This window comes from Myiozetetes cayanensis, unplaced genomic scaffold (assembly GCF_022539395.1).
Source record: "Myiozetetes cayanensis isolate MyiCay16 unplaced genomic scaffold, myiCay2020 scf6-25, whole genome shotgun sequence".
In the NCBI taxonomy this organism is placed as follows: domain Eukaryota; kingdom Metazoa; phylum Chordata; class Aves; order Passeriformes; family Tyrannidae; genus Myiozetetes; species Myiozetetes cayanensis.
In genome coordinates this window covers 379,272-405,652 of record NW_026087853.1, presented here as the reverse complement: position 1 = coordinate 405,652, position 26,381 = coordinate 379,272, and the positions used below count along the sequence as shown (strand labels likewise).

The 26,381-nt window shown below is 56.6% G+C and overlaps 2 protein-coding genes across 3 annotated transcripts in view; both read left to right on the top strand.

The window, feature by feature from the left end:
* The window catches only part of PSMC6 (proteasome 26S subunit, ATPase 6), a 246,791-nt gene that overhangs the window by 32,534 nt on the left and 187,876 nt on the right, over positions 1 to 26,381 (top strand). The window lies entirely within an intron of this gene.
* FRMD6 (FERM domain containing 6) lies at positions 3,366 to 22,930 on the top strand. Of its 2 annotated transcripts, none has more exons than XM_050336124.1 (14): positions 3,366 to 3,454; positions 10,780 to 10,958; positions 12,044 to 12,134; positions 12,327 to 12,406; positions 13,056 to 13,132; positions 14,510 to 14,696; positions 15,792 to 15,947; positions 16,352 to 16,417; positions 16,507 to 16,575; positions 17,278 to 17,452; positions 18,590 to 18,925; positions 19,021 to 19,146; positions 19,864 to 19,955; positions 20,052 to 22,930. In XM_050336124.1, exons 2-14 carry the CDS (start codon positions 10,860 to 10,862, stop codon positions 20,334 to 20,336), a joined length of 1,839 nt encoding a protein of 612 aa, XP_050192081.1. In that variant the 5' UTR covers positions 3,366 to 3,454; positions 10,780 to 10,859; the 3' UTR covers positions 20,337 to 22,930. The 2 variants fall into 2 exon arrangements, with proteins under 2 accessions (XP_050192081.1, XP_050192080.1); XM_050336123.1 differs by having other exon boundaries at positions 12,327 to 12,469.

Sequence of the window (26,381 nt, the reverse complement as noted above, 5' to 3'; positions counted from 1 at the left end):
TTATGGCCGAAAATCAGATGGAATTCTCCTAAACGGCCCAGAAAACGCTGGATGAGGCCCCTCCATCCTGGTTGCTTCCATGCTGGGGGAACAGGGACGTGCCCACCCCAGGCTGGATGGGGAGGGGGGAAGAGTTTCCTCAAAAATCCCCGTGAAATGCAGGAACCGGAGCGAGGTCCAGCTCCTCGCCGGAGTTTATAGCAACACCCCGGCTGTTGTGGCTCCATGCCGGGGTTTCTTTATTTAATTTCTTCCCCTTATGGGCTGAGAAACCATCCCCAGCCCCAGCACAGCCTGCTCACAGTAGCTGGGATTTGTTTTCCTCTCTTGTCCAGGGAAGGATTTCTAAATCCCAGCTGCAGCCAGAACTGGAGCCCTGATGCTGTGCCAGGTGTCACTCGAGCAGCGGTGACACCCCTGTCCCCAAATGCACCCCACAAAGCTCATGGTCAGTGCTGAGGTCCCCTGTGCTGCTTCTCTGGGGTGAATTTTCCTATCAGGACATCCCAAAGATCCCTAAAAATGGATGCTGAGAACCAACAGCACAGCCCCAGGAGATTCACAGCTGATCCCTCAGCCTTTGGGAAAGGGAGTGGGACGCGGAGACCCGGATGGGTTTAGTTGTTATTCTGTTGCTTTGTTTATAATTTTTGTGCCATTAACAAAATCTGAGGGAGACTCTGAGATAAGAGAGCTCCCACACCCCTGTGCCCGTCCCCACCAGTAACAAAGCTGGTATTGAAAGGCTGGGATGGGAGATGCTCGGGTGGTGATAATGCGGGATCACAGTGAGCCGCTGCTGTTTCCTGTCCTCTTCATATAAACACATCCAGCACGAGAAAAATCTGTATATTTTATGGGAATGGTATTTTCAGTCATAACCACAACACCCTTTTTTTTTTTTTTCCCCTCCCTAAAAGAGCGATAGGCCTAGCGATGCCATTAGCTCAGTTAAACCATATCCCAGAAAAAAAAAAACAAACAAAAAACCAAAAAACCAAAAAGAATATCATTTATTACATTTTTCCATCTGCGTTTGGGACTTTGAGGGAGATTAATTCCGGGATCGTTGGAGAAATGTCGCTGGAGTCTTCGGGCTTTTCCTTTCCCAACGAGGAGAGACAAGGCTGGACAAACTGGCTGAGCTCCATCTTCCCGAGCCCTCCTCGCGTTGCAGAGCCTGGGGTGGCTCAGGCTGAGCGTGGCTTTTCCCAGAGAGATTTCCCTTTGGCCTTGGGAGCCTCTCCCGTCGGGATGAGACGAGCCATTTCTCCTGGGCTCCGGAGCAGCATTAGCACACGCGCCATCCACGTCGATGTTTATATATCGCCTCACTGGCATTTGAGAGCTCTTCCTGCTGCTTTATTTAGCCTCTGCGGCAAGGCAGGCGCTGGGATTCAGTATTCCTGTATTCCATGAGGCCGGGGGGGGGGAAGGATGTGATGGGGCAGGGAATGCTCTCAACAGGAGCGATCCGTCCTCCTCAGCACCGCAGCGGTGGGGCCGTGTCCCGCTTGTGCCTCCCCCCACCATTAAATTGGGATAAATGAACCAAATGGCAGCTTTGCCTGGTTATCCCCCTGTGTTATCGGCAGGATGGGTGTTTCCAGAGTGAATGCTGGGGGGAAAAGGACATTTCTGGCTGGAATGATGGGCCCTGCTTGGACGCATTGCCCATGCCCTCGGTGTCGGTGGCATTTGGCCTCGGTGGCTTTGCAAGGACTCGATGCCACACAAGCAGGAGCTGTTGGGTAGAAACACTCTCCCAATTCCACATGGCATGGATGGGAGCATGAGAGCGGGCCCAAACCGAGGGTTTTCCAGCCCCTGCCGAAACTCAGGCTGTTTTTTTCCATGAGGAGAGCAGCGCGTTGGATTCCCACTGCTGGTACCGTGCACTCACATAATGTAATTACCCAGCACGATCTGTTGAGCTGCAAACAGATTTCAGCAAAGAGTGTCAGGGTGTTCACAGCAGAGCTGCTCTTTATTTAGGCCTGGGAACAAGCGGCTGTTCCCTCCTGGAGCCTCGTAGAGACTGCGGGGGCCGAGCCGGCCTCGCAGGTCATCCCGAAAAATGCCTGTAGACACTTGAAAGTGAGGAATAAATAACTACTCCAAAAACAATCTCACCAGATGGCACTTCTGAAGGAGGAGCAGGCTCGGAGATGCTTTGCTGCTAATTTATGGTGCTGCTGCTGCTGCTGCTATTCCCGTCCTGGGTCACCTATGGAGAGGGATCCGTGTGTGCATCGGCTCCCTTACGTGCACTGAGGGGTGGCTGGGCCTCACATAGGTGAGCCCAGATCACCTTTACCCAGCTGCCAGGGCAGCAGTGGGGGATTTAATGGGAATGGGATTTGGCCCTAATTCTGCTCCTGCCTCAACCTGACTCCTGGTCGAGAACCAGCTTAATGTGCCAGTGGCACAGCAAGGGCTGGGGATACCGGGATGGGTGCAGGGGGTGTTCGGAATCCACTCTCCAGGGATGTTTGGGTGTCCACAGGGCACTTGTGAGTCCCTTCCCTGGGAAATCATAGGCTCCCAGAATAGCTGGGATTGGAAGAGACCTTCAAGACCATCAAGTTCCAAACCTGTTCCATGGGTAGGGACACCTTCCACTAAGCCAGGTTGCTCCAAGCCCCATCCAACCTGGCCTTGGACACTTCCAGGGATCCAGAGACAGCCACAGCTTCTCTGGGCATCCTGTGCCAGGGCCTGACCACCCTCACAGCCAACAATGCCTTCCCAATATCCCTTCTAACCCTGCTCTCTGGCAGTGGGAAGCCATTCCCCCTTGTCTTGTCACTCCAGTCCCTTGTCCAAAGTACCTCTCCACTCTCTTGGAGCCGCTTTAGGCACTGGAAGGGGCTCTCAGGTCTCCCTGGAGCCTCCTCTTCTCCAGGTGAACCCCCCCAGCTCTCCCAGCCTGGCTCCAGAGCAGAGGGGCTCCAGCCCTCGGAGCATTTTCCCGCCCCTCCCCTGCACCCTGTCCCCTCAGAAGGATGGCCAGTTTCCCTCCTAAGCATCTCTGAGTGGCTTTACTCTCTGTCGAGGCTTGGATCTCCCTCCCTGCTCAATTCCCCCAAAGACAGTTCCCGTGTTCCCTGCCGGGGGATGCTCAGGCTCTTTCCAGAGCCTGTTCGCGAATCCCCACGGGAACACGGGACCGGGGCGAGGGGTGCCGGACTTCCCACGCCTCCCTCGGGGCCAACAGTCGGGTTCCCTCCCCGGGACCCCCCGTTCCCTTCTGCTTTCCCCGCTGTCCCGGGGACCGCGCCGGGGCGGGAGGCGGTGCCGGTGCCGCTCGGGGCGGTGCGGGGCGGCCCGGGAAGGGGCGGGGGCGGCGGGATGGGCTGGGCTGGGCTGGGCTGGGCACGGCACGGCTCGGCTCGGCACGGCACGGCGGGGTTCGGCAGGGCTCGGCGAGGCAGCGCGGTCCCCGGAGCCGCAGGTAGGTGCGTGCCCGGCGCCCCGCACCGCGCTCCCGGCTCGGCTCATCCCGGCTCGGCTCATCCCGGCTCGGCTCCGTTCCGTTTGGCTCGGCTCGGCTTGGCTCGGCTCGGCTGGGCTCTGCTGGGCTCGGCTCAGCCCGGCCCGGCTCGGCCCGGCCCGGCTGGCCCCCCGCGGGTGGGCCCGGCGCGGCCGCTTGTTGCGCTCGGGGCTGAGTTGGAGCCGGAGCGGAGCGAGCGGCCCCGGCTGCAGGAATGCGAGTCATTTCCTCCGCCCGCCCGCGGGAGCTGCGGCACAGCGGGGCCGGGCTGCCCCGCCGGACCCCTCCACCGACCCCCACGGAGCCCCACGGCCCCGCCGCGGCCGCGCCGGACACGCTCCGGTGCAGGGTGCGCACCAGGGCAGCGCTCGCCCACGGGACCCCTGGCCCCTGGCTCACGCTCGCCCACGGGTCCCCTCGTCTGTGGGACCCCTCGCTCCTGCGTCTCACTTGTCCACGGGGTCCCTTGTCCCTGGGTCACACTCGCCCACGGGTCTCACTCACCCACGGGTCCCCTCGTGCCTGGGTCACACTCGCCCACGGGTCTCACTCACCCGTGGGACCCTTTTCCCCCGGGTCACACTCCCCCACGGGTCCCCTTGCCCGTGTGTCACAGTTGCCCACAGGTCCCCTCATTCCTGGTTCGCAGTCACCCACGGGTCCCCTTGGCCCTGGGTCGCACCCACCCAAACATCCCCTCTCCCATGGGACCTGTCACCCCTGGGTCTCGCTCACCCACAGGTCCTCCTGCCCCTGGATCTCACTTGACCTGCAGGAGCCCTTGCCCCTGGGTCACTCCCACCCAAACATCCCCTTGCCCACGGCACCCCTCAGCCCCTGGATCACACTCACCCCCCCCATCCCTTCACCCACGGGCACCCTCACCCGTGGTTCCCGTCATCTCTTGGCTCCCCTACCTGTGGTCCTCTCATCCGTGGATCCTCCTATTTCTGGGTCACAGGCACCTGTGGGACCCCGTTGTCCATGGGTGCCCCTCACCCTGTGGGGATGCTGGGGGTTCCAGCTGCTTCCTGGTAGTGTCACTGATGGTCTGCTCCGTGCTTCTCACAGGGGGATGTGAATCCCTGCCACGTTCTGGAAGCGGTGGGGATAAATCCATGCCTCTCCTAAATCAGGCTTTATCTGACACTGTGCCCTCGTGGCAGCAGGGAAACCAGGGCCGAGGTTTCCCGGGCTGGAGCTGAGGTTTCCCAGGACCGTGCTTGGTGTTCCCGTGTCCTTTGACTCCCGTGTGGGAGCAAGGCACATCTTGGCCCCTCCGTGCCCCCAGCTCCCCACCACCCTCACTGTCATCTCCCATTCCTGAATCCTCCTTTTTCTGCCCGTGTCCAATGCTCTTCTGGCCACGAGGATGTTTTTCCCCCTAAGCCAAACTCTGCTTTTCCAGAGATAATTTTCTAGAGATGCTTCAGCGTGGCACTGATGGAGCTTTGCTGCTCTCCCTGATTCCGGGCTGGTTTGTGTTGGTGTTTTTCCACAGGGCTCGCTCGCCCTCTCTGATTCTTGGATAGAGCTGGGATTAATTTGAGCTCCCTTGCTTGAAAGCGATGTTCCGTTTAAAATTCCCGATCCCGAAGGCGTGTTGGGGTTTGGTTCTAGGTACTGGATTTTTACTATCGTTTTTTAAAGGAGTTTCTTTTTTTAAACTGGGTTTATTCAGGCTCTTTAAACCCCGAGTCTGTAAGCAATTATTCCATTACATGAAAGTCAGGACGCTGAGAAAGATTAATTCAGACCAGATGTAAAAATAAATGGGAATTTGAAATTAAGATGATGTCAGTTCCCTCCTGCTAAAAAAAAAACCCGGCAGCCTTTGGACTCCAGATGGAGTATACAAACCATGGCGCTGGTTAAAATATCTGCCTGCTCCTTAATTGAGTTTTAGGCTGCTATTTTTCCTTCCTTGTCTGAAAAGTGGGCTCAGGATATTTTTCCCGAAGAGATTTTCCCCGTTGCTGCTGGGGCTGGGAAGTTGATGGAGGCTGTGGAGTGGCTGAGGAGCTTTCCCAGCTGGAAAACTAGAGAGCGGCGCTGCTGGGGGAAGATAAATCCCCCTCTGCCCGCTCCAGGATTAAAAAAATAAGGAACTTGGTTTGGCTTTGTTTTGCTGGATTTGGAGCTGGAGGCGAGGACGCCACGGAGGGCAGTGGGGGCTCCGGATAGTCCAGGCTTGGGTTTGTGTGTTTTGGCTTAAAATGGAGCTGGTTTTTTGGGCTCTGGGCTGTCTGCAGAGCACTTCACATCCTCTATTTTTCCTCTCCATGTGTGCAGAGCAGCGTTCCCCGGAGTGGGAATGGGTTTGGGCTCTGATCCCGTGCAGAGGAGTGTGCCTGGGAGCAGGGTGCTGGGAAGGGTTTGCCCGGGGTCAGAGCGTCTCGGGGGTGTGTTATTATATAAAATGACATGAATATTCATAACCGTGCGGTATGAATATTAATAACTACACAACGTTATTAATTCAATTACGTTGTTAATGATATTTAAAATATCATTCTAATTCATGGACGGGGAGGTCCATGGTTTGGAGACTCAGGGCTGTGCTTTCTGTGGCGCAGGGATCTGGGATGGTGACTCTGGCCCTTAGGGCTGCTTTGTGGTCCAGGGATCCCGCAGCCAAATCCCAAGGGATTTATGGCAGCTGCTGCTGGTGTGGGCTGCAGCCTCCCCATGGAGAGGGGAGCAAAGGCAATCCTTCACATCCATGTGCATCCTTCAGTGTGATGCCTGTGGTCCTGGGAGCGGGATCAGGGGTCTGGGAGGTTTAGGCTTGTTGATGCTGGGGGATGGTTCATAAAACTTCTGGGAATGCTGGGGGACAGGATCTGGAGCTGGATGGGAGAGCTGGAGTGTCCTGAGCACGACCCTCCCCAACCCAGCCTTGATATTGTTCTAATCCCCACGGCTCAGGCGAAGTTTGCCGGAAGGAAATACGATGGAAGGGGCTGGTTCTATAGCAGGAGAGGGAAGAGGAAAAGCAGGCGCCGTCCCTCCCTCGCTGGAGCCCTTGCCAGGAGAAATCCATCTCTGTGTCCATCCTTGGCGGAGGCTGGGATGCTTTATTTACATTGTAGTGCTCCAAAGTAAGGCCATGAAGGGGCCTGGGATGGCTCTTCCTCGGGCTGAATGGAAAATCTGCACTTCCAGGCTGGATTCGGCTCCGTGCATGACAGAAGAATGAGCAGGGGAGCAGTTTCCTGAGCTGCCATGGCTTGGCCTGTGTTTTCCTATGGAATGTGGTGTCCCATGGGGCTTGTCCCCAGCAGGACGGGACAGAGGGACCATTATCCTGTTTTTGGGGTGGTGCACGTGGCATCCCAAGCACCCTCTCTGCCCATTGCTGTTGTCCCATTGCAGCAGGCAAAGGTGAGGAGTAGGAGTGTTGCAAAGGTGCAGACAGCCGAGCTCCTGGAGGAACCTTCCCTGGAGAGGGTTTTTGGATACCCCCAGCACTCGGGGGCATCTGCTGGGGCTGGTGGGGGCCGGCCCCCGGCTGCCCAGGCTGAGTTTCCAGCATCCAAATAGCTCTTGTGGCGGATGAAGTAATGGAATATTTATAACCGAGTCCTTTTTCCCAGTGAAGGTCCCTTTCATCTGCCTCCCTTCATTAGGAGGAAACTGTTGAGTTCATGAAGAATTGGAGACGATTTTAATTACGGGGCAACCGCAAGCAGGAATTAATCTGGCTTTTGGGTTTGGAGAGGCTGCATGAAGTGACGGCCTTAAAACTTGTAATAACAGCTCTGCACATACCTGAGCCCTGTGATGTGGGGTGAGACCCACTCCAAACGCTTAAAAACCAGAAATTCCTGCCCCGTGAATTCATCTTCCCATCTCCCCCTGCGCTCTGGGCAGCCTCTGGCTGCGGGATGGCCCGTGCCTACGTGTGGGTCCTGTGCTGGATCCCTTCCCTCGCCCCTCTTGTGGTTCAGGAGGGCTGGAACAAAAGCCTCGGGGGGTGGGTTGGAGTCGTGGGATGGTGGAGTATTTTAGGTTGGGAAAGACCTCTAAGATCGCGTCCAACCTTTCCCCCGGCGCTGCCGAGCCCACCACTAATCCATGTCCCCAAGTGCCACATCCCCACATGGCTTTTAAATCCCTCCAGGGATGGAGATATCTTACAGGGCAAATTTTTTTCTTAAAAAATGGATATTTTGGCATGGAGGGGATGAATTTGGGTGATGGGAAACGGGCTGGATCTGCCTGGAGGCTGCAGATCTGGCTGGGTTGAGCAGGGGGCACTGTGATGTCTGGTGGGTGCCACAGGGGTGCAAACCTGACCCAAACCCATCAGGATAGAGACTTATCCACTTCTTTTGAATACATGGAGTGGGAAAAATGCTGCTTGTGCATCAAGCCTCTCCTCATCCATGGAATCTGCGTGCTCGGAGCAAAACCCCACCTCGGCCGGCAAGTTCAAGAGATGTTAAATCCCCAGCCTGGAATTGCATCCAAATCTGTATTTCCAATGAGAGCCTGTCACGCTGCTCCAGCACCTCCATCTGAACCAAGCCCAGCGTCTCCCTGCCCTCAGTGTTTGCAGGATCCTGGGATGAATAAATCCCTCGCCGAGTCAGCAGCGCTGGCCCCGGCTGCTTTTCCAAGCAGGTTCGTGGCGTGATGTTTTCTTTACAGCAGAGCTTTGTGACAGGATTTATCCCATGGCATCAGTACGAGAGAGGGAGGCAGTATTCCAGCAGCCTGGGCTGGAAAACACAGCGGATCGAGGAATTTTCTCTGGAGTTACAAGGGTTTTGCATTGTGTTCCTGTGGAGTTTCAGTGCTCTTTTCCCTATAGCATGGAAAACGTGGCTGGAAGACCTGAATCTCCTGCAGAGGCTGATCCATGCCCAAGTCCTCGTTCGCAGTGGGTTTTTTCCAGCTGGATTTGCTCTCTGAATGGAAAACCCTTTGGAAAACTGCCCGGGGTGGAGGTTCCCACTTGGATTGTGGGATGACCTGTGTCACCCCCTCCGCTGCGTGGCAATCCAGGGGGGCTCTCCCTGCGGTCCAGGATCTTTCCAGCTCTGGAGCCAGGAAGGTTGGACTAGATCTTTAAAGGTCTCTTCCAAGCCAAACCGTTCCCTGGTTCTCTGTTTGTGCCTCACATCGACGCTTCCGCCGGCGCAGGAGCGACTCCGAGGGCAGCGGCGCGGGGTCCCGGGGAATCAAAGCTGACATTGTCGGAACGAGCAGCAGATGCTTGGAAAGAATTTGCCGGCGTCTGGCCGAGGCTGCTGGAGGCACAGCGCCCTGGAAAGGGCTTTGTGTGCCCTCTTGCAAAATCCGGGCGACTCCAAGTGCTGGCAGAGCCCCCAGGGAAGCTCCTGGAACGGAGGGGGTTCTCCATAGGGACCATCCCTGTGTGGTCAGCTGATGGAATGTTCTCATTCAGCAGCAGGAACCGAGGTGTTTTCTAAAGAAATTGTTTTCTAAAGAAATACCAAAATGTGTAGTTTGGGGGTTTTAACTCTGATATCTGTGCTCTGCTGACGGCAGCTTGAGGGATTTAATCCCTGATGCTCTGGGAACAATCCCGGCTGCAGGAGGAGGAGGAAGTACAGTGACTGGGGATGAACAGCAGCCCTGGGATGCCAGAGAGTGACAGGACAAGGGGAATGGCTTCCCACTGCCAGAGGGCAGGGTTAGATAGGATACTGGGAAGAAATTCCTGGCTGTGAGGGTGGGGAGGCCCTGGCAGAGGTTGCCCAGAGAAGCTGTGCCCTGGATCCCTGGAAGTGTTCCAGGCCAGGCTGGATAGGGCTTGGAGCAACCTGGGCTAGTGGAAGGTGTCCCTGCCTATGGCAGGGGGTTGGAACTGGATGAGCTTTAAGGTCTCTTCCATCCCAAACCATTCCATGATTCTGGGAGCACCGTGGTGCCATGGGAAGCTCTGGGTGGGGGCCAATGCCCGGCAGAGAATCCCAGTGATGGATTCACCACTAACTCAGGAGTGGCTGTAGCGCTGAGCCTGCTGTAGCCCACGGAGCTGCCATGGGAAGATGCTCTCGTGAATCCACTGGGGCTGCAGGATACCTTTGGATGGGAGAGGCTGCCGGAGGGCGCCCTGGGACGCGGCTGCTTTGCCAGGGACGCGGCTCCTCCTCACCGCAACCCGCGCGAGTCGCGTCACGCCCGGCCCCGCGCCGGGGCACGGGAGCTGCCGGGCACGGGGCCGGGAGAGGCCGCTTGCCAAATACCTCCAGCCCCGTTTCGTTCACCGCTGGGGCTTTTGACGAGCCTTGAAAGCGCGCCGGGCGCTGTTGGCTCCGGTCGGGTCGGGATCAATCGTGTCTGGGCACGGCCGGGGACGCTCAGCCACGGCGCAGAAACACGATCAGGGATGCAACACGTGGGCACGGCATCCAGAGGCAAGGCACAGCCTCGGTGCGTGGCCACAGGGCACGGATACTGCGGATAGGGGCTGTGCACGGCCACGACACGCAGCTGTGGTGTGGAACCCCAGGAGCCACCACCCAAAAAAAAAAAAAAAAGGCACCTCGAGGCACTTCTTCCCTGCTGCACAAACACGCGAGGTTCCAGGCTTTCGGAAGCCGAAGGCATTTCCATCTAGACCAAAGCAAATATTTGGTGACAAGGGCGACACTCTGCTGCCCCAGTGCCAGCGTAAACCTGTGGGTTAGGAAAAGGCTGAACTAGTTTGGAGTTTAAAGGCCCTTCCTCGCGGTGTCACGTTGGAATTTGCGTCCCCGCGGATGGTGGGTCGTGGGGTAAAAAGTGCATGGGGTCAGTGTTAGGATGGATTCACCAGCTCTGAATGGCTTTTCCCACCTGCAAATCGCTGTTAGTGCTTGGATGGTTTTATTTAACCCCAGCAAAGAGCTGGAACTGGAAGGGATGTGGGGGTCCTGTTAGGGGACCCCACACCATCTCCTTGCCTTTCTGCAGCTGGCAGGGAAACCTCCCGCGTCCCACACTGCTCCTTGCCGGCACAGCCGGGTTGTTCCCAGCAGATAAACTTTTATTTGCTTTAAATATGCCAGGAAAGCCTTTCCTGAGGTTTTCCTGAACCCGAGGCTGGGGAACAAAACTGCTGGCTCAGGTTTTTTCGGGCAGGGCCACGATCCTGCCCTGACCGCGGCGCCGGGCTTGGGACGGGGGGTGGGGGTGGCTGTGCTGGGGTGTGCTCAGGGGTTTTGGGGGACACCCTGCTTCTGGTGGGGGGGGACGGACGTGCTGATGGTTGGGGAGGGGTGTGTGGAGCTGGGGGTGCCACGCACAGGGCTCATCCCCGCTCTGTCCCGCAGGGATGGCGCCCGCGGGGACCGAGGCCGCCCCGGCCCGCCGGTGAGGTGCCCCCCACCAGCCCCCCCGAGCCCCGAGCACGATGAACAAACTGACCTTCCACAACAACAGAGTCATGCAGGACCGACGCAGCGTTTGCATCTTCCTCCCCAACGACGACTCCCTCAACATCATCATCAACGTAAGGCAGCGCGGGGGTGGGGAGGGGTGGTGGGTCTGGGGAACCCCCTAAGCACTGACATTTTCATCACACCCGGGGGCTTGCAACCATTTGCACGCTCTGGTTTTGCTGCTGGATTTGATTCCCAGCCTGCCTGCGCTCTCCCTGCCGGAGAAATGCACAGGAGTTATTCCCCCTAAGGCTGCGGCAGCGTTTTACGCTCTCCTGCTTCTTCTTGACTCGGTGTTCTTCTGCTGGCAGCAGCGGGGTTTTCCACGGGTGGCCCGCTGCTTGGCATCCCACAGGGTGGCACAAACCCCATCCTTTAGCTCCACAATCCATTCTGGATGGCAGTTCAGCTATCCCAGGGAACAAACAGGAGGAGGGTTGGCTCCTAATTTGGATGTAGCTTGGAATGTGAAATTCCCCCCACTGCCCGGTGTTTCCTTTGGTGCAGGAAAATCTTGACATTGCTTTCAGTACTTAAAGGGAGCTTGTGAAAAAAGATGGAGAGCGACTTTGTACATGGGCAGATCGTGTTAGGATAAGGGGTAAGGGCTTTAAACTAAAAGAGGAGAGATTTAGATTAGGAATAAATTCTTGCCTGTGAGGATGGGAACAACACAGGTTGCCCAGAGAAGCTGTGGCTACCCCGTCCCTGGAAGCTTTCAAGGCCAGGTTGGACAGGGCTTGGAGCAACCTGGGATAGTGGAAGGTGTCCCTGCCCATGGCAAGGGGTGGAACTGGATGCTCTTTAAGGTCCCTTCCAACCCAAACCATTCTGGGATTCTGTGACTCTATGAATGTTCTGTTTTCTGCCCCCAAAAACCATCTCCCCAGTGCAGGGCTCCTCCACCACCCACTGCTGTCGAGCTGCCCCGTGGTCCCCTGTTCATCCCATCCCTGGCAGAGCTCTGCTCTGCTTGGAGCACCCCAGGCTTTTGGAGACTTCCATAATGACCCCACGGAAAACCAAACCCCACAGCCCAGCCTGTCACTCCCCATCCTTCTCGGGGCTCTGGTGAGGGGTTCGGTGGTGCCTGCCCGGCTCAGGAGGGCACAGATGCAGCCAGGACCGCTCATGGGATGTTTGTTTTTTTTTGCAGGTGAAGATTTTGTGCCACGAGTTACTGGTGCAGGTGTGTGACCTCCTGAGACTGAAGGACTGTCACCTCTTTGGGCTCAGCGTCATCCAGAGTAAGTCAGGAGCTTATGCCCTGAGTTTGGTGGTCCAGCAAGGAGAGATGCCACCAGGCTGGGGAGAAGCATCCAGAGGGGGTGCACCCAAATTAACCCTTTAGGTGATGAGGAGGGTGGGGGGTCAGGGCAGGGCTTGGCGGGGTGCAGGACACATGTGGGGGATGCTGACGCCACCTCTGTCCCACTCAGACAATGAGCACGTGTACATGGACCTGGCCCAGAAACTCTACAAGTACTGCCCCAAGGAGTGGAAGAAGGAGGCCAGCAAGGTCAGCGGTGAGGTCTTGCATGGAGAGCTGACGGCAGTAAGGCCACCTCTGTCCCCGTCGCAGGTCACTTCCAGGACCCGGGAATGCAGCCGAGGGGTGTGGGGGGGACACTTAGCCAGTGTGGGAGATGGGGGTGGATGTGCAAAATGAGCCAAACCAGTGGGTGGTTGGTGGTTGGCACTCCAAATGCCATTTTTTTTTCCTTCCTTCCTTCCTTCAGCAGAATTTTTAAGGTCCCTTCTTCTCCCATCTGCCTTCTCTCTCCACAAAGCACCTTTTCATTATTTCAGTGCCAGGTGCCAAGGGGCCGATGTCAAGGCTCCAGTGCTGGACCTGAGAAGGGGACTGGTGGATAATGGCCTGGGAGAGGGATAGCAGCAGTGGTGGGGGGGTACAGCCCCCCTTGGGGATCTGAAACCCAGCCACCTGCTTCTTTAAATCCAAATCTCCTTCGAGTTCCAGCAGACTGGGGGGGGAGAAATGGATGTCAGGCTCTTAACTGAGGAAAATAATGCCATCATCAGAGTGAACTCACCCATGTGGGGCAAGGGGTGGCCATGAAGGACGTGACCCCCAGAGAGCTGAGGTGAGGGACTGGGACACAATGCCAGGGTCTCCACAGGAACCCTGAAAATCTCCTCCATTCCAGGGGATCGACCAGTTTGGCCCCCCGATGATCATCCACTTCCGAGTGCAGTACTATGTGGAGAACGGCAGGCTGATCAGGTAGGTGCACCCCCCTGACCCTGCTCACCTGGGCACCTGCTGGGGCAGGGTTGCAGCCTCAGGATGCTGTGGAATCCTGCTGGCATCCCAAAAGCTGAAGCTGTTTGGGGGTGGGTGCTGAGTGGCTTCTCCTGCCACACAGGGGGCAGATGGGGATGCTGCTCCCAGCCAGCGATGCAGAGCCTTTCGGGGGGGCCTGGGGACATCATGTTTAGGGATTTGTTGGAGTTTAACCCAGGGCACAGCCTGATTTTAACTCACCTTTGGGCCTGTGGCTGGCCAGGTGGGAACTTCAGGTCCTGTTTGAGGGGCAAAGTGATGTTCTGGGTTTTGGGGACCAGGTGGCATCTGCAGCCCCGTGGGGATACTTTTTGGGGGGGGTTATTCCACCTGGCTGCAGTGCAGATTTACACTGCTGAGTGGGAAAAGTGAGCAGTCAGCCCTGCTCACTCCCTAAGAGATTCCTAGCGGGAGGAAGGTGCTGGAGTGGTCTCCCACCCCATGGTCTTGGCCATGGGGTACCCTGCTGTACCCCCTAACTCTGCTGCACCTCCTACCCCTCCTGTGCTGGACCCCGAATCCTGCTGTATCTCCTAACCTGCTATACCCCTTAATCCTGCTGCACCCCCTAACTCTGCTGTATCCCCTAACTCTGCTGCACTGGTTGGCACCCCCTAATCCTGCTGTATCCCTTAATCCTGTTCTACCCCCAGCCCTGCAGCACCTCCTAAATCTGCTACACCCCCTAACCCTGCTGAACCCCTAACTCTGCTGCACCTCCTACCCTGCTGTATCCCCTAATCCTGCTGTATCCCCTAACCCTACAGCACCCCCTAATCCTGCTGTATCTCCTAACCCTGCTGTACCCCTAACCCTGCTGTACCCCCTAACCCTGCTGTACCCCCTAACCCAACTGTACCTTCTAACCCTGCAGCACCTCCTAACCCTGCTGTATGTCCTAATCTTGCTACACTTCTTAACCCTGCTGCACCCCCTAGCCCTACTGTACCCCCTAACCCTGCTGTACCCACTAACCCTGCTGCACCTTCTAATCCTGCAGTATCCCCTAACCCTGCTGTACCCCTAACCCAGCTGTACCCCCTAATCCTGCAGCATTTCTTAATCCTGCTGTACCCCCTAATCCTGGAGTACTCCCTAATCCTGCTGTTCCCCCTAACCCTGCTATACTCCTAACCCAGCTGTACCCCCTAATCGTGCAGTACCCCTAACCCTGCTGTACCCCTAACCCAAGGGAGGCGACCCTGAGACATTTAAAGGTGATTTCTGCGTGGAGCAGGCACAGTCCATGTGACGATGACAAAAGTGGCTCCTCTCCCCTCTGCTCCTCTCTCCCCGCTCTGTGCCCTGCTCCCGCAGTGACCGGACCGCACGTTACTACTACTACTGGCACTTGCGGAAGCAGGTGCTGCATTCCCAGTGTGTCCTGCGGGAAGAGGCCTATTTCCTCCTCACCGCCTTCGCCCTCCAAGCCGACCTGGGAGACTTCAAGCGCAACAAGCACTACGGGAAGTACTTCGAGCCCGAGGCCTATTTCCCTGCCTGGGTGAGTGTTCTGTGGCTGTGGTCCCTGCTCGGAGCTGGAGGGCTCCCAGGCAGCCGCCGTTCCGGCTGCATCCCTGTCTCCAGCTCAATCCTGGTTATTAATAACCTGGGACAACTGCGGGGCTGGAAATAGCTGCGGGAAGGGGGGGTCGGGGTTGGTGTGGGGCTGGAGCAGCTTCTGTGCCAGGGGAGATTTCCCTGTGTGCTGCTGGGATGCTCCGGAGGCACTCCCTGTGTGCCAGGGATTCCCTGTGTGCCGTGTGCCAGCACGGCATCGCCCCACCACCATCAGGTGTAGCCCCTCCGGCTGTGCAGTCCTTTGGGAACTGGTGTCACAGAACCATGGAATCCCAGAATGGTTTGGGTTGGAAGGGACCTTCAAGACCATCTCATTTCACCTTGTGCCATGGGCAGCGATGCCTTCCATTAGCCCAGGTTGCTCCAAGCCCCTTCCAACCAGGCCTTGGACACTCCCAGGGATCCAGGGACAGCCACAGCTTCTCTGGGCAACCTGTGCCAGGGCCTCACCACCTCCACAGACAAGAATTCCTTCCCAAGATCCCATCTAACCCTGCCCTCTGGCAGTGGGTAGCCATTCCCTGTGTCCTGTCCCTCCAGGCCCTTGTCCCAAGTCCCACTCCAGCTCTCTTGGAGCCCCTTTAGGTGCTCAGAGGTCTCTCTTCTCCTTTCCAACCTCTTTCTTGTTTTGTTTTGGTTTGGTTTTTTTCCAAAATTTCCTGTTTTCTCTTTCTCTCACACATGTCACTGAGGAGTGATGGCCCTGGGTCCGTGTCCCCATTCACACAGGGGACCTGGGCATGGCTCTCCTGGCCCAGCACAGGTGTCACCAGTGCTGTAAGCTCCATGGGCTGGGCGCAGGGAGCACACATGCACTTCCCAGTGGGAAATCCCGCTGGAGAGAAGCAGCTGACTGCTATATCTATTTTATTTTTGCCTGCAGGTCTCTGTAACAAATCCCGTTGCTCCCATTTCCCCTTTCTCCCTTGAAATCACCGCTGCCCAGGAGCTCCGGGGCGGAATCCAGCCCTGAGCGAGCACGGAGCAGCTGGACAAAATTCTCCTCTCCTCCAAACAGGTGGTTGCAAAGAGGGGCAAGGACTACATCCTGAAGCACGTCCCCAACATGCACAAGGACCAGTTTGCCCTGACGGCCTCCGAAGCCCATCTCAAGTACATCAAGGAGGCCGTCCGGCTCGATGACGTGGCCGTGCACTACTACAGGCTGTACAAGGTGAGCCCCATCCAGGAGGTTCTGAGGGTTTCTGGGATCTCATTTTTGGCAATCCCCTATCCAAGAAATATGTCAGAGAATCACTGAATACGCTGAGCTGGAAGGGACCCACAAGGATCATCTCGTTCCACCCCCTGCCATGGGTAGGGACACCTTCCACTAGCCCAGGTTGCTCCAAGCCCCATCTGACCTGGCCTGGAACACTTCCAGGGATCCAGGGGCAGCCATAGCTTCTCTTGGCAACCTTACCATGCTCACAGTATGATTATATTATTAATTTGGCACGTTAATCATAGAATGGTGACTGGAATGACTGCAGGAGGATCCCTGGGCTGAGCTGGGGCTGATTTCTCCACTTTGTGCTGCAAACTGTATGTTTAAAACCACCTAATTTTTCCCCTTAGGACAAAAGGGAAGTGGAGGCCTCCCTGACGCTGGGGCTGACAACACGGGGCATCCAGATCTTCCAGGTAGGTGGCTGAGGGAGGCTGATGGCTCAGCTCGAGCTCCCTGCCCCTGCCAGCAGCCTCAGCCAGGGCTCCCTCTCCTCCTTTTGCAGAACTTGGATGAAGAAAAGCAGCTGCTCTACGACTTCCCGTGGACAAACGTGGGAAAACTGGTTTTTGTGGTGAGTGCCACCATTCCCACCTGGAGCAGTGCTTCCAGCTCTGGGGTCCTCAGCACAGGGAGGATGTGAAGCTGTTGGAGCAGGTCCAGGGGAGGTCATGAAGATGCTCCAATGGCTGGAGCCCCTCTGCTCTGGAGATAGGCTGGAAGAGCTGGGGGGGGTTCACCTGGGGGGTCTCCAGGGAGACCTGAGAGCCCCTTCCAGGGCCTAAAGAGGCTCCAGGAGAGCTGGAGAGGGACTCAGGACAAGGGACGGAGGGACAGGACACAGGGAATGGCTTCCCACTGCCAGAGGGCAGGGTTAGATGGGATATTGGGAAGGAGTTGTTGGCTGGGAGGAGGGCAGGCCCTGGCACAGGTTGCCCAGAGAAGCTGTGGCTGCCCCTGGATCCCTGGAAGTGTCCAAGGCCAGGCTGGATGGGGCTTGGAGCAAGCTGGGCTAGTGGAAGGTGTCCCTGCCCATGGCAGGGGGTTGGACTAGGTGGTCTTTGAGGTTCCTCCAAATCCAAACTCTGAATCCATCTGTGATTCCATGATCCCGAGGCAGAGCATCTCCTGGGCTCTGATTTGGGCGTGAGGTGTGGTTGCCCAGACCTCAGGCGGGTGATTCCAATCCGTGGGGTTAACCGTGGGCTGCAGCAGGACGGGGCGAGAACTGGAGCATTTCCCTCTTCGGGGCTGATCCCTCCCTTCTCCCACGCAGGGCAAGAAGTTCGAGATCCTGCCTGATGGGCTGCCCTCTGCCAGGAAGCTCATTTACTACACGGGGTGCCCGCTGCGCTCCCGGCACCTGCTGCAGCTGCTGAGCAGCAGCCACCGGCTCTACATGAACCTGCAGCCCGTCCTGCGCCAGGTCCGGCGCCTGGAGGAGAACGAGGGTAGGTCCCCCCCGTGCCAGGCTCCCAAATCCCACCCGTGACAGGCTCCCACCCGGCATTTCTGCCTCTTGGAGTGCCTGGTGTGCCAGCCCCATGGCTGGGAGGGTGTTTGGGGAGGTGGCTGTCCCTGCATCCCCCTGGACTGTGCGTCCTCCACCCCATCCCTGCCCAGCAGGATAATCTCCTGGCCCAGATACTGAAGGGATACAAGTTCTGCAAAGGGATACTAAGGGATACAAGATCCAAGTCCTGCTGCCATGCCTGATGGCCCAGTTCCTCCCAGTGCCCCCCTGCAGCATTTCCCAGTGACCCTCATCCCATCTCCAAGCTCAGAAAGCTCTTGTGAAAGCATCAGATCTTCTTCCTCTTCTTTCCCCTCATCTTCCTCTTTCTGTTCCTCATCTTCCTTTTCACCTTCCTCCTCCTTTTCTTATTTGTTCTCCATGTCCTACTCTTGTTTTTCTTCCTCCTCATCCTCCACATCTTTTTCCTCCTCATCTTATTCCTCAATCCTCATCTTCATCCTCCTTTTGTTTTTCTCCTCCTCCTCCTCTTTTTTTCCTCTTCCTCTTCTTCTTCCTGTTTCTCTTCTTACTCTTTCTTCTCTTTTTCCTACTCATCTTCTTTTGTCTTCCTCATTTTCCTCTTTCCCCTCTTCCTCCTCCTCTTCTTCCTCCTCATCCTCCTCATCTTATTCTTCCTCCTCATCCTCCTCATCTGCTTCCTCTTCTACCTACTTGTCAACCTCTTCTTCTTCCTCATCCTCCTCATCTTCTTCCTTCTCCTCATCTTCATCTTCCTCTTCTCTTTTTTTTCCTCCTCTTCCTACACCTCCTACTTTTCTTTCTCCTTCCCCTCTTCTTCCTCCTCTTCCTCAACTCTTATTCCTCCTCCTCCTCCCACTTTGAGGGACAGCACAGCACAGGGCACAGCAGGTTTGAGGCTCCCCCATCCCACCATCCCTAAATGCCATTAGGGCAAGGCTGTCTCCAGGTGTGTCCCCACGCTGGGCTGGGGTGACAGCTCCCCTGGGTGCCCCTGTGTGCCGGGGTGGCCTGTGCCCTTCCCAGGAATCCAGGGCACCCCAGGGGATCGGGATATCGGGATGCAGGCTGCTGACGTTGTTGTACCCTGCAGAGAAGAAGCAGTACCGGGAATCCTACATCAGCGACACCCTCGACCTGGACATGGAGCAGCTGGAGAAGCGCTCCCGCGCCAGCGGCAGCAGCGCCGGCAGCATCCGGCACAAGCGGCTCTCCCGGCATTCCACCGCCAGCCACAGCAGCTCCCACACCTCCGGCATCGAGGCCGACCCCAAGCCCAGGGAGATGGGGCCCGACGACGGCTTCTCTGGCGCCGGCGCCCACCGCAAGCTGAAGACCTGCAGCTCCATGACCAGCCACGGCAGCTCCCACACCTCCGGCGTGGAGAGCGGCGGGAAGGACCGGCTGGAGGAGGACTCCCAGGACGACGGTGAGACACCGCTTTGGGCTTTTCCCGGCGTGAGTCTCTGGTCGGGGCTGGGGGAGTCGCGCCAGCGGCTCATCCCGCCTCCTTGTGTCGGGCAGAAATCGAGATGCTGGTGGATGACCCCCGGGAGCTGGAGCAGGCTGGAGACATGGAGGTGAGCCCCGACATGTGCGTCTACATCACGGAGGACATGCTGCTGTCGCGCAAGTTCAACGGGCACTCGGGTAAGGTGGTGGCCGCTTTCACTTCCAGTTCCCCAGTCCAAGTCACGCCTTTGAGGCTGGGAATGAGAGGGTGTTTGAGGTCCCTTCCAACCCAGGTCAATTCTGTGATTCTCTGGCGTTCAGCAGAGCAGAATGAGCCCAAAAGTGTCCATTTGGGACACTGGGAAAAGCTGTTCGCCAGAGTGGGTTGAAGGAGAGATCGGGCAAAAAAAAGAGGAAACTGCCTCAAGTTGTGCCAGGGGATGTTTAGATTGGATTTTTGGGAAAAAATTTTCCACATGGAAAGGGTGGTCCAGCCGTGGCACAGACTGCCCAGGGAAGTGGTAGAGTCCCCATCCCTGCAGGGATTTCAAAGCCATGTGGATGTGGCACTTGGGGACATGGGTTAGTGGTGGCTTTGGCAGTGCTGGGGGAGTGGTTGGACTCAGTGATCTTCTCTGGAGCTGTGCCTGCACCCAAGGAGTCACCCACATTTCCAGCTCCATGCTGGGAGCTACTAGGAGGTTTCTGAGGTACCAGGCTCCTTGGGGATGGCTTTGGATGCAGTTCTTGGGGGCAAATTCGGGATGATTTGTAGGCAGTGGCACCCCGTTGAGCAGAGGGTGCCTTTGCCCCAAAGAAGGGACAAGCCCCAGAGGGAGCAGGGCTGGATCCCAAGAGAGCTGAGGCACCTCAAAATAACCTTCACACCCTCCTCTTCCTCCCTTCTCCACGCAGGGCTTATCGTGAAGGAGATCAGCTCCTCCACCTCCAGCTCCTCGGAGACGGTGGTGAAGCTGCGGGGGCAGAGCACCGACTCCCTGCCCCAGGTGCGTGCGGCCCCCCCGGGGGAGGTTTGGTGGGGCTTTTGGGCCTCCCTTGGCTTCCTGGAGGGTTTCCTGAAAGCTCTTCGCTTTTTCCCCCAGACGTCGTGCAGGAAACCGAAGACGTCGACGGACCGGCACAGCCTGAGCCTGGACGACATCCGGCTCTACCAGAAGGACTTCCTCCAGCTGGCCAACCTGTGCCAGGACACGGCGCAGAGCTACACCTTCGGCTGCGCCCACGGGCTGGACGAGGACGGGCTCTACTGCAACGGCTGCCTGGCCCAGCAGTGCATCAACATCCAGGAGAGCTTCCCCGTCAAAAGAACCAGCAAATACTTCTCCTTGGACCTCACCCACGATGAAGTCCCCGAGTTCGTCGTCTGAGCGCCCCGGCGGGAGGGGGGGCAGGACCGAGGCTGCCCGCCCTCGGGGCGTTTTGTGGGGGAGGATGGGGCTCCCTGCCCTGCGCTGGGGGCGTCCACAGCGCCTTTCCCCAGGCCCTGCCCCGCTCCCTGCACGCCGAGGCCGTGGGGACCGTGGCACCGGGAGGATTGTCCCGGTGGGGATCCCCGGGGAGCGGCGGATCGACTCCTGGATGAGTCTGTGCCCAACACAAGTTGTCCTGTTTCGTCTGGGAGAAGCACAACTCGCTCTACCAGCGGGAGCCCACCCATGTTTTCCTCGTGGTGGCCTCTTCCCCCCCACTCCTCGCCCCCCTGTCTGGCGGCAGCAGCGGCTCCGTGTTGGCAGCTGGAGAGAAAGTGCCAGACTGTTGAGTTCAAGTCAAGCCAAAGAAATGTAAATAACCCTAAAGGCCAGTATGGGAAGGGAGAATTAAGCAATAATTGATGTTCCGTGGAGGAAGGCGCGGCCGGGGCAGAGCATCACGCCGGTTCTTCCAAAAACAACGTGCCGGAGGTCGGGCCAGAGCGGTTCCCAGCGAGGTGGATGGTGGCTGGGAGTTGGCAGAGCCATTTGCAACTTGTTTTAATCTTTTTCTTTAATTTTTTTTTTTTTAAGAGCAAACGCCCAAAACCAAAAAAAAAACACACAAAAAACAAACCCACCCAAAAAAAAAAAAAAAAATGGAAAAGATGGAAAAGGATGGAAAAGAATAGGTCTCTTGTAAGGATATTGCAATAATGCATCTGAAATGTTGAATATCTAGAGAATACATATATAAATATATCGAGGTACGTATGTTTATATATGTGTGGATCTTATAGACCCATTTGCATTTTACTCCTGCTCTGCAATCCCTTTTATACAAAGGATCTGCCTCTCTTCTTTCATGAACTGTATAAATAATCGTATTTTTTTTTCTAAGCACTAAGGTGAGATAATAGACTTTCCTCTCGAGGAGAATATGTATGCAACTGCCTTGTATGTGTGGCTCTTCCCGGTGCAGTCTCCGTTGCATTTTCCCAAGGCTTTTCATGTGTCTTTAAGTCTCTTACAGTTGGAATAATTCTGCCAGACGACACTGGTGACGTGCTGGAAAAATCCAAGGGCGGTTTTCTGAGTGTGTCCTAGGGAAGCCAGGCAGCCCAGGTGGAATATTTGCCATCGGTACCGGAGGGTGAAGCGTTACAGAGCTAATATTCACAGCACAATGCCTTTCTAGTGGATATTTTTAATTAGAGTTTAGCCATTGACAGCCAAAGTTCTGCCATATTTTGATACACCGCCGTTTTTTAACTGGAAGCTTTTCTTAAGAAAAAAAAAAATTATAATTATTTTATAAATAAGCACAATCTTATTTTTATAAGAAATGTTGGGGGGAGGGAGCCAAGAAGGGGGAGCTGGTACCAAAAGAAAGGGAGTGTAGCTAGAGGCACGGTGCCAAAAAAACCTCGGTGTTACTGGGATGGTTGGGACGTGGGAGCAGGTGTGGGAGAGCTTCAGGTGCTGCCGTGGGACCAGGGCACTGGCAGCCTGTCCCCACCCCGAGGTCTTGCCTGGCACGAGAGATTTGATGGGAAAATAATGTTGATATGCAAATGCTGGCAGGGCAAGCAGGAGGATGGTGGTCCCTAAAGCATCCTTAGCTCCCTAAATCTGCACAGGGCAGCTGGTGGATGCTGCCTGGGGGGCTCAGGTGCCCTGCTCTGCTTTTGGGGGGACCGTGGCAAACACCCCAAAAGCCTCTCCTGTGGGTGCCACATCCCAGGCTGGGATCCTGTTTGCCTCTCCAGGTCCCCATCCATGGCTGGATTTGTGGTGTGTGCACCAGCAACGTGTGTTTCCGTGTTGGTACAGGCAGGAAAATTCCCCAAATTCACCCCCAGCCTCTTTTTTTGCCCCCTCTGCTGGCGGGTCATGCTGGCAGCTCCTCCATCCATGGCATCCTCACCCACTACCCTGCCAAAACACAGAGCTGGAGGGGAAAAAAGGGATAAATTGTGGAAAGAAATGCTTGACACTGCTCAGAATTGGGCAGGGGGCAGCTAAACCAGGGCTGCCTCTCCCTTCCTCCCCCTCATCGCATTATCCTGAAGCTGGACCGGAGTGTTGGAGCGATGGGGTTGGGATGGATGACGTTGAGGGCTGTGATGGAGCTCACCCCTGGGCGAGCAGGAGCGGTGCCAGGGAGCGGGGGGGGACACACAGAGGTGCCATTTATTCCCGTTTATTCCGCAGGTGGCCGGGGCGGCTCCGACGGGAGCCGGGGGTGGCCGTGCCCACCCTGCCCCTCCGGCCGTTCCGCCTGCAATAACGAGCTGTCTGTCTGCACAAAATAGTCCTTTCTGTGAAAGGATCTTCCCGTCGGGGCGATGGGAGAGCCAGTGACTGTGTTGCAAAAGAACAAAATTAAAAAAAAAAAAAAAAAAAGGAAAAAAAAATAACAACAAAACTCAAGGAAAACTGTACGAACCCACCCTCCCCGCCCCGGAGCGAAATTCTTTTGTACCAATGAAGTTTGTTGTGTGCCTTTCGCGGTACGGCTGGACGTGACAATAAAGTGACAGTTGTTTGCATCGTTTTGACTCGTGGAGATCTAAAATGCTCCCAGGCTTGAGGGAGGGGGGGTCTGAATTTAAGGACACGTTGCATTTATTGTGCTCCCTGCACAGGCGATCCCGGCTCCGCAGAGCTGGTTAAGGCAACTCCTGCCTCGGGCTGGGGAATGGGTGGGCTGAGCCTTTCAGTTCTGATTTTTGGTGATTTTTATGGAAGTGGCAGCCAGGTCCAGCGCTCTGGAGTCGGGTGGAGGTGCTGGGGGAGCTGTGGGAGCTCCTGAAATAAGTGGGGTTGAGGGGTATCCATAGTAAGGGATGTAGATCCTGTGCTCCTTGCAGCTGTGCTTCCCGAGGGGTCCCCAGCTTGCAGAAACCCTGGGATAAAGGGGTGAGCCCCTTTTTGTGGAGCTGGTTGGGAAAAGCCTGTCCCCAGGGCCCCCCCAGTCCTGCTCCCCACCTCGGGCAGGGAACAGGCAGGAGTTACCAGTGTGATGAGTGAGTCCGTCCTCTGCCGGCCACGCTCCACCCCTTCAATCCCCCTTTCTCCCTCCCCCTCTGCTTGGAGCGGGCTCTCCTTAGGGACGGCGGGATGAGTGTTTGGGAGCAGCAGCCAGGTGAGTTTTCCCAAGGGGGAGGATCCTAAATTGACGGTTTTGGGTGAACCACCTGCTGTGTGATAAAGGGTTTGTGCTGCTTTTCTCCTCCACAACACCCGGGAGCACCATCCCATCTCCCACCAGCGCTAATTAAACTCCTCGGAACGTAATTAGCCAGCCCTTTTCCTTGTGATTTTGCCAGGTTTTGCTGATCCTGGCATCTCCTTCCTCCAGCCAAGGAAAACTGTTGTGGATGGTACAAACACCCACAGCCTTTCAGTGTCCCCATTCCCGGCTGTTGGAGCGTCTCTGGATCCTCAGTGTATTTATCCTCTCGCAGGGAGAGGGTGTGGAGGGACAGGACAAGGGGGAATGGCTTCCCACTGCCAGAGAGCAGGGTTAGATGGGATATTGGGAAGAAATATTTGGCTATGAGGGTGGGGAGGCCCTGGCACAGGTTGCCCAGAGAAGCTGTGGCTGCCCCTGGATCCCTGGAAGTGTTCAAGGCCAGGTTGGATGGGGCTTGGAGCAACCTGGGCTAGTGGAAGGTTCCCTGCCCATGGCAGGGATTGGAATGAGATGATCTTTAAGGCCCAAACCATTCTGGGATTCTATGATTCCATGAAGATGATGACGTTCGCCTGCTCTCCCATGGGGAAGCAGCATCAGTAAAGCTTCTGGAGTGGTTACTTCCAGTACAAGCCACTGTCCTATGGGCCTGGATGCAGCCATGCCCTATTTTGAGGCTGGGAGGCCCAGGATCATGGGGCATCCCTGGATCCTGCCTCCCTTTACCATCCATCCCTGGGAGCAGGATGGGGATGGAGGCATGGGGCTGTGCCCCTCCAGCAAGGGGTATCCCCACTGCCCCCCTTCCCCTGGCACCCTCAGCATCCACAGCACCAGGAGCATCCTGTGCCTTTTCCACAGGCTCCAGAAATGATTGCATGTTACCAGAGAATTCCCTTTGTCCTCTAAAAATATCCCTTGGCCCCGGCGAGGGCGGGCACTGACCACGGCAGGTCTCAGGTGCCTAATTGCTGATTTCTGCTCAGACCCGACATTTTTGGGGCAGGAGGGAGGAGCACGAGAGAATCAGCAACTTCTGGGAGGGGGACTGCATTGTCTGCTGCTATGTATAGCCTCCAGATTTCAGCCCTGGCCTAAAAAAACCCCTAAATTTTCCTCAAAGCAGATGTGGAAGGGTTTTTTGGACCAGCCAGCCCTGTCTCCCCGGGGCGGGGGTGAGGAGGGGAGGCGGCTCTTCCCTCCCCGTGGGCTGTGTTTAATAAAGGCTAAATAGGAATGGATTTAATGAGTCCCCCTCCCTTTGATGACTCGGCCTCTATTTCTCCTTCATCTTGCCACGGGAGAGGTCTCCAGGGGAGGGAAAGGTCCTCCAGTTCCCATCCCGGCGTGTCCCCAGGCACCCACGCTGGCCTTTTCCCTGGGATGCTCCCGGCTGCTGGCAGCCCTCCTGCTGCTCTGAGTTACCATTTCACAGATTTAAGCTCTGACAAAAAGGGCTCACCTCGTCTCCAGCCGCTCCACTCCCAGACTTTGCACCTCCCGTCCCCATTTGGCGGCAGCCGGAGAAGCCGAAGACTCGGGATTTGTAGGGCGACAACAGGGAAATGGCACTTTTATGGAGCCAGCTGCAAAATGCACGATAAAAAAAAAAAAAAAAAAAAAAGGGAAATGTTGCAGTAGTGTCCTTAATTTATTAATTAATTTTGCAACCAGATCCAAATAAGAGCCGCTTTTTCCTGCTGTTAAGCAGCGATGGCTGTGCCGGGGTGGGTGCCTGGCACAGCATCCTCCTTTTATCAGCCCTTCCAAACCAAGCTGGACATATACCCGTCAGCACCACCCCAATCAGGCACCAGTGACTAATTGGTGATAATTACAGAAATCCCCCGTCTGCTGGTGTGTTTTGCAGGGCATTTTTTGGCACCCTGGACTTATCCCTGGCCGCAACAGTTTTAATTAACGCGGCACCGCGCGACCCCTGCGCTGCGCTGGGGTCAGTGCGTGGGGCTGAGGGGATCGTGCCATTGTCAGCTCCGTGCTGGGTGCCAAGGGGTGCCAGGCAGTGGCAGTGGGGTGCCAGGGCTCCAGGGGGTGGCTGCGGGCAGGGGTTTTTGGGCGCTGGGGGGGGGGGGCCGCGCCAAGGGCTGAGCTCCCGCTGCCCTGCTTGGAGGGCAGCGAAGGAAATCAGTCATCGAAGGAAATCAGTCACCGGGTGTTGCTGTGGAAACGGGAGGGGAAACTTGGTTTGTGGCAACCGGTGCCTCCCTGCCAGGAGCCCTGTGGAGCCTGGCCAGTGGAGGGGTGACACACAGCCCCCCGTGTCCACTGCTGAGGCCCCGGGGGGCTCTCATTGCCGCTCTCTACGGGATGCTGCAAAGGAAGCTGCATCCCACAGTGCTGCTGCTGCTGCTGGGGGCACCGGCACGGCTGTTTTGGGGGGCCGGCCCCCTCCCCAGCCCTAACTTGGGAACACAAGAATGTTCTTTCATAAAATCGTGGAACCACGGAACGGTTTGGATTGGAAGGGACCTTAAAGTCCATCTTGTTCCACCCCCCTCCCACGGGCAGGGACACCTCCCACTAAACCAGGTTGATCCAAGCCCCGCCCAACCTGGCCTTGAGCACTTCCAGGAGTGGGATATCCCCAAATTCTCTGGATAACCTGCGCCAGGGCCTCCCCACCCTCACAAGGAAGGATTTCCATGAGCAAACAGCTGGGCTGGCAGCGGATTTTTCAAGGGGCAGAGGGAAGAAAGGAAAAAGCCACTTCATAAAAACCCAACCAGCTCCCTTGTGCTTCCAAAATCTTCCACCTGAAATCCCAAAATCTGGGCATGTGGGCT

Excerpts from the sequence above, each read along its gene's own strand:
- FRMD6 (XM_050336123.1), top strand. The coding sequence starts at position 10,860 with ATGAACAAACTGACCTTCCACAACAACAGAGTCATGCAGGACCGACGC. Across the intron at positions 12,470-13,055 it reads CACCTCTGTCCCCGTCGCAG|GGGATCGACCAGTTTGGCCC; the intron begins GTCACTTCCAGG and ends CCTCCATTCCAG. Across the intron at positions 14,697-15,791 it reads AGGCCTATTTCCCTGCCTGG|GTGGTTGCAAAGAGGGGCAA; the intron begins GTGAGTGTTCTG and ends TCCTCCAAACAG.